Source organism: Blennius ocellaris, assembly GCF_963422515.1.
Source record: "Blennius ocellaris genome assembly, chromosome: 18".
NCBI classification, from domain to species: Eukaryota; Metazoa; Chordata; class Actinopteri; order Blenniiformes; family Blenniidae; genus Blennius; species Blennius ocellaris.
The window spans coordinates 13,704,460-13,716,508 of record NC_137667.1 but is presented as its reverse complement, the minus strand read 5'-3'; the positions used below and the strand labels follow the sequence as shown (position 1 = coordinate 13,716,508).

Below are 12,049 nucleotides of genomic sequence, written 5' to 3'. Positions count from 1 at the left end.
ATGTTGCTCAGGCAGAGCAGGCAGCTGTGCAGACCAGTGCTCAGACACGGCAGAATCCCAGCGTCCTCAGAGCTGGAGACCCTCTCCCCTCCACGCCTCTCTCCCTCGCCGCGTGCCCCCCTCGCTGACATGTATCCCGAAGAGACCCGGGGCTCTGGAGGGGTAGCCACTGTGGATTTCCTGGAAGGATCATACGATTATGCCACCCCTACTCCTGCCCCGACTCCTCTGTACAGCCACTCCACCCCTGGCTACTACTCTGCTTCTCTGGACGCCCATGGACCACCTTCAGATGGCAGTCTCCATTCCCTGGGCAGTGGGCCGACAAGTCCTCTTGTGTTTGTGCCCTCCAGCCCTCGGCTCAGCCCCTTTATGCATCCACCCAGCCACCACTATCTGGAAACCACCTCAACACCCGGCTACAGGTGAGGCAGCACAATTTGTCTTTGTGGATGTTTTCTGGGGAAAGTGGCTGTTACCTCTGTCAACAAGTATAAATCACTACTTTCATGTCGAGATTGGAATTGGAAGGAGTGTCTGAAGCCCCTGGATTTCTTAATAATTCAGCGATGTAATTGTGAACAGTCAGTTTTGTTTGTGCTAAAGTTCGGTGATTGTGCAACTGATAAGAGAAGTGCAATCAAAACCTGTCACAATTGTTTATTTAGTGCATCTCCTTCAGCTTTCTGTGTTATGCTGTGAATACAATTGGTAAGTACATCCAACATCACGGAAACATTAAATATTTATTATTTCCTACCATTTATGTACACTCTGTTGTGATCACTTGAGTTTGGCCAAATGTAATAATTTTTTCATCCATGAATTTTGGCATTTTTATTCAGTTGGAGCTTTACAAAGGCCATTTAAACAAAACATAATTATATAATCACATTGTCATTTAATCTCAGGCTTTATACAAAACATTAGCATTATCTCTATAGAAAGGATCAAGCTTTGTCCTGGTTTCTAATTCCAGAGATTAAGGACTTTGTCAAGGACCTTGAGGAAGGAACAATACGTAAGAACAACAGAAGTACACATACAGATTGTTTCCTGCCTCAGGTGGAAAATAGAAGTCTGCTCTCGTGGTCACCCACTATCTTATTAAAACCAGTGAGCTCTGCGAGGATCTGATCTGTAATTTACTGTCCTACTTTGGTATTTCCTTTTTTTCCCCCCCTCTTTTCTTCCAAAATTGCCCAGATGTGTTCTCTGCTGGTTAAAAAAAAAAATACAAATATGATGGTCAGTATTTTATTAGCATCACTATCATTGATATTTCTCCTTCTGAACACACTGGTGTATCAGATTAATTATTCATGACCTGTTGCAGACCCAGTCATCAAGGAGTGTCCAGAGAGGACCAGTGTGGCACCCGTGATGAGGCGTACAGTGTGGGAGAGTTAGGAGCTGGCGCCGGGGCAAGAGGGTTTGAGATGACGAAGGAGACGCGTTTCTGCGCCGTGTGCAGCGACTATGCCTCTGGGTACCATTACGGGGTGTGGTCCTGTGAGGGCTGCAAGGCCTTCTTCAAGAGGAGCATTCAGGGTGAGTGGCCCCACGGGTCTCGCTGCTTCTGGTCAGTGGATTTCACAAAGTTTCTGTTTTTGAAGGTTTGTGCATTTCTCTGATAGCTTTTGTTCAGGTTGAATATGTTAATGCACATTCAAGACACTGCTAAGTCCGAGAAGTTGTTGGATATTTAATATTCTTTTTTGTTACATTTGTCCCGGAAAATGATCAATATTGATATAAAAAAAAATGCACTGAAGCCTATAAAGGTCCATTCATCACCAAACAAAAGCACGAGAAGGCAGATAATACACCTCATTAACTGAGATATTGGGAGACCTGTTTCAAAACATTACTTTTTACTGTTATTATATTCAGTTACGAGCCACTGGTAATTTGTCCAACTGTGCACTAGAACTTCCTCTCTGTGGTGGCTTAGTCATGTTTATGACTTATGATGCTGCTGCACATTGATGCAGAGTCTTTCATGGGCTGGTCATTAAGAAACAAATAGTCTCCATGGCAATGACAAAACCAAGATGCCATGTTTTAATTTTCCTCATCTCAGATTCATTTCGACTGGGAATAGAGTGTTCCTGGCTACTAAATAACCTAAATCTGAAGTGAACACTGGAACGAGGGGCTGACAGTAATAGATTTTCTTCCATTTCAGGTCACAATGACTATATGTGCCCGGCGACCAATCAGTGTACTATTGACAGGAATCGGAGGAAGAGCTGCCAGGCTTGCCGTCTCAGGAAGTGTTATGAAGTGGGCATGAAGTGCAAAGGAGGTGAGTGGACGCATTGGCAGAAAGTAGATACTTCAGGTTTTGCTTAGTTTCTTTTGGGAAATATCATCTGGCTTTTGAAAATTTTTGGTTTATTTCTCTGGATGTTTCCGTTGCTTATCTGGTTTTATGCTAAACATTCTTGATTAACTACATCGATTAAACTGAAGAAACATATAATTTATAATGACATATAATTGCCTCAACAATCAATGTTGGATTGTTGTAAAACCACTGGTACAGATCATGAGAGAACCGGTGAATGCAGATTAGCTTGAGAGTAACTTTAACGTGGCCTTGAAGAGATTTCCTCTTAAGGAGGACAACTACTGATTAGTGCACACCCACGTTTTTGTTTTCATACTTCTTCAATGACTTGAGCGCCCATATAATCTGCACAGTGGTAAGAACAGGATACGGAGTGATGAGTGAGCGACGTAGAGGACAAAGTCTGATGCTTTACGCACACATGCCTGTATTTGTGTGTGTTTGTGTAGCTGTTTGTTGTTTTAAACGGCCTGTTGTGTTGTCAAGGTGCGCGCAAGGACCGTGGTCGTGTTCTGCGCCGTGACAAACGGAGGACTGGCATTGGCGATAAAGCTGGTAAAGATGTCGAGCAGAAAGCAGTGCCCCATCAGGAAAGCAGGAAACGCAGCAGTACTGGTGGTGGAGGTGGAAGGTCTTCGATATTTTACATGCCTCCTGATCAGGTAATATGTGTGGCAACAAAGAATAAACATTTATAGCGGGTTTCATGTTAGTCCTTCTATTAATTTAGTTTTTCCAGAAAAAAATTTTGGTTTCAAAGTCGTCTCATCTCATTTTTTGCTGGCGACATGTTATTTCCTCCTTGTCCTCAGGTGCTCCTCCTGCTCCAAGGAGCTGAGCCGCCGATACTGTCCTCCCGCCAGAAGCTGAGCCGACCCTACACTGAAGTCACCATGATGAGTCTTCTCACCAGCATGGCTGACAAGGAGCTGGTGCACATGATTGCCTGGGCCAAGAAGCTTCCAGGTATGAAGAAATAAAGTAGCTTTGTAGCAGAGACACCCAAACAAATTAAATTCTTATTTTAAAAAAAACTAATCGTCTTCAGCAGGATAGCTTCAACATACATAATGCATTTTACCATGTGATCAAACACAAAGGTTGAATCTGAGAACACCATTGGGAACAATTTGGTTTGAACGTTTTGCCCAGAAACACCCGAAGACGTATTGAATGGGTGAGAGGGGGTGAAACCGTCACACCTGCCCAAAGTGCCTTGGATCTTTCCAGTGTTTAATCAGTAAAGCTTTCATAGCGACTACTTTATCGGATTATAGCCAACCAACACTGTACTCACTGGAATAAGAATTTTCTATTACAGATACATTGTACAGGCTGTTGATAGAGTGACTGATCACTGACATTAGTTTGCCAGATGCTGCCTGACCATAGAGGGTTTAAAACCTTCAGAACACGACGGGGGTCTGCTGATGTTCACGAACCATTACCATAAAACATATCCTGTCTACAATGTGCTGATTCGAGCTTCAGTGTGCAGCTTTCACTTTGGTCCAAAACAAACGAGTTCTCCTTTCAGCATAATTTTATTTGCTCAAAGATGTGAGCAAATAAGTTTTTAGAAGCGATGTCTTTTGTCAGGAAAACTTTATTTCTTTCAAGGTTGATAAACATCAGTGAGTCTTAAAGCTGGAGGGATGCCTTCAGGGGGCAATTAAATAGAATTACACCAATAAAGATGCAAGTGCTATCTTACTCTGTCATGATGTTGGTTAATTCTTGATAGTTGTAGCCGATCAAATCTGTGCAGAGATTTGGCTTCCACATCGTGTATGTAGTTTTGGGCCGATCGTCAAAAACATTTGGTCAGATTGTTGTCATTCAGTCTGTTATGTGCAACAGGAGCATCATGACATATCTGTCATATGCCTCATCTAAACCAGGAGATATTTTCAAGAACTTGGAAACGCTGCCTTTTTTTATCCTTCGCACAGACGTGATTTGCAACAGAGGCTCTGCTCATCCGTTGCTGCCTATTTGACTTGTGAGGCAACAGCGAGGAGATGGGAGACCTTTGTAGTAGACACATACACGGACACACACACACACACACACACACACACACACACACACACACACACACACACACACACACACACACACACACACACACACACACACACACACACACACACACACACACACACACACACACACACACACACACACACACACACACACAAATGCAGAGCCATTACAGTGAAGGTAATTACAGTCATCACCTTTGAGAGGATTGTTTGGTCAATCTGCTGGCACCCCATAGAGCTTAAATGCAGTATAAGACACATCAACCTTTTGCATCTGCCTCCCCACCTCTCTCTCTCTCTCTCTCACACACACAGATGGGATCTCCAAGAGAGTTTGAGGTATTACGACCTTGTGCGTCACTAAAAGCCCAAAGACACACAGTTTTAATTGCAAGGGGTTCCAAACTCGGTACAAAAAAGGGGGGACAATGGGAATGAATTGGCAGCGATTACATATGAATTGAGAAAGCTGAGTGCCAGTGATAAGGCTCCTTATGAGAGCACAGAGATTACAGATGGCTTCATTTAAGTAGCTGTTCCCTTCCTGATAACAAGGACATGAATGTTTTTGTTTTTATGAATGTAAAGATAAAAAAATAAAAAAAACCCAGATCAATAAGATTTTTATAACGTGTCATCATTAAAAAAAATATCACCACGACAAACATTCTAAAGTGTCTTGTCAACTGTGTATTGATGGCTGCTTGTTCGTGTGTGTGCCTGTCTAGCTAAACATATATGTGTCAGGTTGAGGTTCCGGGGCTGGAGCAGACCGTCCTCTGATAGCAGTGTTGGGGCTTTGCTCCACAAGTGTGCTCTGTCCAGACAATGGACCCTAAAGTTGCTTCTGTTGGAGGCTGTCCACCTTGCATTTTTAACTGTGTCACTGTTGTGAATGTGTTTGCTTGAATTTCTAAATGGGACTGACAGTAAAAAGCGCCTTTGTACTGTTAAAACTGGGGGAAACATGATATAATAATAATTGAGGGTTCAAATGTAATACTCTGAAGGGTGTGACAGACTTGCATTGCTTTTGCTATTCCATGAGTAACATTGTGACTGTGCTTTCATGCCACAATATAATCGGGTTAGAGTCAATAATTGGTCTTAAACGCATGTTTGTGGGAGGAAACTGCAGTACTGAAGAACATGTATACATGCTCATAGAATTCACTCCATATAGAAAGTCTCCCAAGCCCAACCTAGACTTAGAGTAAAGATATTTTAGGATTACAGAAGAGTACAAACCGCAATATGACAGCGCAGCCCACTTCTGAATGTACCAGGTCTTCAGTAATCCATACCCTTAAAATATTAGGAAGTTGCTGAGCTATTGATTTAAAACCTGGTTTAACATTGGAAGAGCAGATTTGACTTTGGTTTAAATGAGGCCACTTGTCCATGAGTTTTTGACCAACACAATTTCAATCCACTGTATGTTTTGATCTGCAAATATTCTATTATGAACAATAAAGCTGAATAATGCTTATTCAAGCCTTTGGGAATGGCCAAAAAAATACTAATTGTCTTTAGTCTGTGTCAGTCGTCAAGTTCACCTCACAAAGATGCTTATCTTGGTGCACGCTGTGCTTTTTGCTCAGGCTTCCTGCAGCTGTCCCTTCATGATCAGGTGCAGCTTCTGGAGAGTTCCTGGTTGGAGGTACTGATGATTGGACTCATTTGGAGATCCATCCACTGCCCAGGAAAACTCATCTTTGCACAGGACCTCATTCTGGACAGGTAGACACGGATGCTCACTGGACTACCGCCCTGAAATGCACTGTGCAGATTTCATTTCTGCTTTTACACTCCCAATTTCAGTTTCTTTTTTCGATTTGAGATTTGAGATTCTATCTTAAGAGTGGCACATCAGCATTGTAGATTTTCCATTTTACACCTTTCCAGCCATTGTGCCATCCCAACACATCTGATGCAGAGTGAAAGACTAATTACAGGTTCCCTGTGGGGAAGAGAGGAGCCTCTCAATCTCTCTCTCTCTCTCTCACCTAAAATACAGACTTCATTAGAGCGTTGAGCTGGCAACCAGGACAGATATTTAATCAAACCCTCAATTCAAGGAATGACCAAAAACGGAAAATGACGGAGGGACTGATGATGAAAAAGAGACGGAGCTAAAAGATGAACAGATGAAAAAAAAATTCCAGATGGAGGGAGACATGGGTGTTTGCTGCTTTTCTGGCGCAGCTTGTTCTCTCCATTACTCCCCATGTACAGCATAAACAAGCTGGCTGGCCGCAGTGTCTACCTCGGCGAGGACGAGAGCAAGGTGGAGACAGTGAGAGGGATGCAGGAGACATGCAGACAGACAGAGCTTTTATCTTATGATGTGCCTGATGGTTCCATTTGATTCGGGAAGTGTATTACAGCGTATTACCTCTAAAACCTGGCCCCTATGTGAGTGTCCTCACCAATTGGACATGATGACTAAAATGCTGCGGGTCAGGGTTGACACATTCCCTTGGCTCTGTGCAGTCCAAGTTTATCTTGCACTCCAGCCACGGGATATTATCCATCTTTCCGTCACTTTTCAGCAGTGCTCACAAATGGAGCGTTTCAGTGATTCAGTCCATTAGTTGTTTATCTGGCCACTCTGAATAGTGTGAGATGTTTTTGTTTGTTTTTTTCTCTGACAGTGCTCTGCAGACTACAACTATGGCTGTGTTTAGGTGAACGTGCTGTGACTTCTGTGTTTTATTGAGATCATGTTTGACTATGTTGCCCATTGTAACTTTGACTTACATTCAACAAAAAGCTAAAAGTTCGTGGTTGATGTTATCATCCTTGTGTTTTTCTTTCAGGAATGAAGGGGACTGCGTTGAGGGCATGGCTGAGATCTTTGACATGCTGCTGGCCACCGCTTCCCGCTTCCGCATGCTCAAACTCAAAACAGAGGAATTTGTCTGTCTCAAAGCTATCATCCTGCTCAACTCTGGTAAGAAAACACATTTGTTTGTGAGCGTGAGTCCCGCAGAGTCTGCCTCTGGTCGTACTTCTTGTGAAGCGCTTTCACAGAAACAGAGAGTGAGAGAAATGCCTGAAAACACCAACAACCTGCATTAGTGCCACTTCTCCATTAAAAACAAAGCTCTCAAGAGTAATTACATTTAAAAAAAAATATATATATAAATTAATAAAGAAATATATATGGCTTAGTTGGCCTGCATACCGTGTCACAGGTTTCCATCTCTTCCACAGAGACTAAATATTGAACGTTGTCAAACTACACCCACAGAGGTGAAGCTTAGACGCATTAGGCGAACAGAGTGTTCCAGAAAGGCCTGCACCGTCAATACACCTGATAACTGTTCCCATGACAACATGAGACAGCACAGAGAGCCATGTTTGTCCCGGAGATTGAGATATTTCTATATAGGAAACCGAGAAGCCTCAAATACCTGAGGCTCAGCTGCTGGAGCAGGATGAACTTTTGATTACTGTGTAACTACAATGGTTTGTAGGCACAAATGAGTCAGAGCTTCGATCAGGTGAAAGTTAAACATTCTGCCATTTTTCCACTTTTGTCATGGATCTGTAGCAAGATAAATAGCTTGAAAGCTGGTCACAGCATTTCTGCAGGGTGTGTTTTCCTCTCGGACAAACTGAAATGCAGCTGTAGTGTAACTCGTTTTTCTGTCACTGCTGTCAAGATGTAGCTTTTTAGGTTAATAACAGCGGCGTCAAACATAGACTGTGGGCCGAAACCAGTCCAACAGAGGGTTCAATGTTGATCCTATGTACCCCCCCCCCCCCCCCCCCCACCCCCCCAATGACATCACAAAGCCCTCAAACTGCCTAAGAGGAGACAGATTTTTTTTTTTCCCAACTCTCATTGGCAGAGAATCACTAGAATCACCAGGAGAAAATGCTCCTTAAAGAAAAATTAATTTGATTTAAAATGAATTATATCCCCCCTGGTTCATCATATGTAGAATATAAAAAACTACCAGAAATCAGAGAAACAGAGCTCTGCAAGTTATCACAGTTTCAAGGACTTCAAATCAGAGACCAGCTTCACCAGCATGTCACACATTTCTTATAAAAACACGCAGTTACATCCATCAGAAAGTCAAAGTTATCTTGGAAAGATAGGCACTCTCACACTTTTTTTTTTTCTTTTCTAAACCTCATTCACCATAAAATCTAAGTAAATCAATCTTGTAATTAAAGAGTTTTAATTATTCCCAATCGGTCAGGTGCCTTTTCCTTCTGCACCGGCACGATGGAGCCCCTTCACGACGGCGGGGCGGTGCAGAGCATGCTGGACACCATCACCGATGCCCTCATACACCACATCAGCCTGTCGGGGGTCTCGGCTCAGCAGCAGGCCAGACGACAGGCCCAGCTGCTCCTGCTGCTCTCACACATCCGGCACATGAGGTAAACACTGCATTTCAACGGCCCTCATTTGTTCACAACATAATAAAAGTCTACAAGACAACTGTTTATAAAGTGAACAAATTAGTTATATAGTCCTATTAGTAGTAGTCCAGTGGTTGATTTTATTCTCGTAATGGTTATTATCTGTGTCGAAATTCCTGATGTAGTTGAGTGCTGAGCAAAAACTATAGAAAACTCGATTTTCTTCACAAAAAGCTCTGTAGTTCATTTTGAGTAACAAGCAGCTAAAAAAATCAGAACACCATAAAAAAGTTAAATGCTTTCTTTGTTATTCATAAACCCACTATCATTATTATGCTAACTGAAATTTGTATATTCTTTGTGATCATTATGGTCTCCGGTTTGAAAAAAAAAAAAAAAAAGAATAGGAAAGCATCTTGCCTGATGAAATATTCAGATATTTTCAGAATTTTTTAAAAACTTTTTTTTACTAATAAAATCAAAGAAAAACTTAAAATAATTAAGTTTTTGTCTTATAGCTATGGAAGTTTCATTGTTCGAAAGTAACATTTACATTATACTCTGATATTTTGAAATGCACGTTTTTATTAAAAAAATGTGTATCTTTTATTCAATCAACACTGAATTAAAATCTAAAATGGGCTGATTTACGATATTACAGATTTTGTTGTTGTTTTTTTTCAAAAGTGTAACTATTTCTGGCCTGGCTAAAGGCCCTTGTAAAAAATGGAGAAGGGCTTAAAGCTGAACAACAAATGAAAAGTGAAGAAGCCAGGCTAACTAACATGTTGATTCCAAATTTTTTGGCATTTGCTGTTCTTATTCATTGATTTAATCTGGACCAGAGCTTGCTGTTTTTATCATTTCATATGGACATGTATTTACACTAGACGATACAAACGTTATCATCTTGTGGCAGAAACAGATATTACAATACATCACAGGCCGGGTTGATAGTCCTTGTAGCGTCTAAAATTATCCTGCAGCTCCTGAGACAGACGCCTCTGAGTGGACTTTAAAATGTTGACACCTCTTTATCTAACTCAGGGTTACACACACACACACACACACACACACACACACACACACACACACACACACACACACACACACACACACACACACACACACACACACACACACACACACACACACACACACATACACAGGGACAACATGTAAACTCCACACAGTTCGGCCCAGTCTGCACTCGAACCTATGATCGTTTCACTATGCCACACTAACCACTACACCACCATGAAGCTCATTCATGAAAATGAAAGAAGTGAGACGTGTAAAGAATGGAGCTTATAAACAGCAATGGGAAAGTTTTTTTTTTTTTTTCTTGCCGTTTTCGTTTCTTAAAATTATTAAGACACAAGTCCCTTCATTCTGCAGCAACAAAGGAATGGAGCACCTCTACAGCATGAAGTGTAAGAACAAAGTGCCTCTGTACGACCTTCTGCTGGAGATGCTGGATGCTCACCGCCTGCACCGCCCGGTCAGACCGGCCGAGTCCTGGTCCCAGGCTGACGGAGACCCTCCCTCCTCCGGGATGGGTGACAACAACAACAACAGCAGCAGCAGCAGCGGCGGCGGCGGTGGTGGTGGTCCTGGTTCTGATCCCAGTCCTGGTTCTGGGGGCAGCAACGGCTCCTCCTCAGTGGGTTCCAGCTCGGGTCCTCGGAGCAGCCATGAGAATGTGAGCAGAGCCTCTTCAGGTCCGGGAGTCCTGCAGTTTGGAGGGTCCCGTTTTGAATGTGCCCACATATTGTGAGAGGAAACACAGCGAGCAGCAACCCAATGTCAAAAGTGGTTTTAATGAATGACGGGTGTAGTCCAGCGGGAGAGGGGCCTTTGTTTGGAAACAGAAAAAGAAAAGAAAAAAAAAGTACTATTTGAATATATTTCATGACGGAATTATTTATAAATGAAGTGATTTTATAGCTCTCAAGGGAGAAATTACTCCTCTGAATAATCAGAGTGTCAGTGCTGTTAATCTTTCATTAAATCTGTGTACTTCATTCAGCTTCTCAGTATTACTTCTAATTCTGAAAGAAGGCTTGGGTTGCATCGCGGCACTCTCTTAGCGACAGAGACACGGAAAGATGAGCAGCTCATTTTTCTTTGTTGCAACCAAAGTGCACTTCCTCTTAAAATTAAGGGGCTGATGGGCATTATATCTTCACCCGAGAGACTGACAACACACTGATAAAAAAAAAATTCATGTAATTCATGTTGTGTTTAAATTTCAACGCTGGTTGAGGCCAAATATAGAATACTCTGTTTATATTTGAGAAAGAAAAAAAAAGATCAGATGAAGAAATTAGCAGGCTGTTTTTGGTGAGTGTAACTTAGGTTTGAATTATAAGGCGCCGGCAACACGGAGAAAGTGGGGCTTTATTGTGGGGTAACTACAAGTTATCCTGAGCTTTTTGTGCAAAGGAGGCTTTTCTTTGTGTCGACTTGCACTAAATCTTCTCTCTGACTGTAGGTGTTGAATATTCGTCTGTTCTGACTGCCAGAGAGAGACTGAGAGTGATGTGCAGCTCTATGACCTGCTTTTATTCGTTCATTCATATATTGACTTATTGATTCAATGCATGTTCAGTTTGGCTTTAAAAAAAAAAAAAATCATTATGTGGCCTTTAAGTGACTGAGACAAAAGGAAAACTGTCATAGACATACGCCAGATCATTTCTTCTTCGGTTGCTTTACACAATGTAGCCCATGAATGTGACTGTTTCAGTTTTGAAACTGGGGCCCAAAGAGTTGTTTACACCTTCTTCTCTCTGCCTCTGCAGCAGAAGAAATGATGAACCTTCAAATGCATATTTACTCAAGGGAATTTTCACATTTCATCATTCATGCAATTTTTGGTTTTGTTTTGTTGGCCGGTCTTTATTAATTGGAGTGACTTTACATCACCAGTAATGGTGCAGAAAGACCTGAAGACCTATAATGCTCAAATATCATTCCTACCTCCACTGAAGTGATTCAATGAAAATTGGTGCCAAATTGATTTAAAACAAATAAAATAAATAAAAACACACCAGAAAAATAGCATCTGCAAACCATGCTCGACAAATTTACCAATTACAGAGATCATTTACTAGATGTGCAAGTTAAAACCTACGAGCCCTGTCTTTAGGTTGAATTCAGTCGGTCTGAACATCCAGACTTTTAACTGCTGTAACAGTGTGAATCAGCCTGAAACTGGACACACATCGATGACAGTGTGCAGCATGGAGGGACGTGTCCCAGTGCAGAG

The 12,049-nt window shown here is 42.0% G+C and overlaps 1 protein-coding gene across 1 annotated transcript; it reads left to right on the top strand.

The window, feature by feature from the left end:
- Positions 1–10,555, top strand: esr1 (estrogen receptor 1; the record flags this gene model as incomplete). Its single annotated transcript, XM_080514509.1, has 9 exons — positions 1–425; positions 1,337–1,551; positions 2,189–2,308; positions 2,840–3,015; positions 3,166–3,319; positions 6,000–6,138; positions 7,218–7,351; positions 8,613–8,796; positions 10,177–10,555. The coding sequence occupies 9 exons, from the start codon at positions 1–3 to the stop codon at positions 10,553–10,555; spliced, it is 1,926 nt and encodes a 641-aa protein (XP_080370635.1).
- Positions 10,556–12,049: the final 1,494 nt, after the last annotated feature.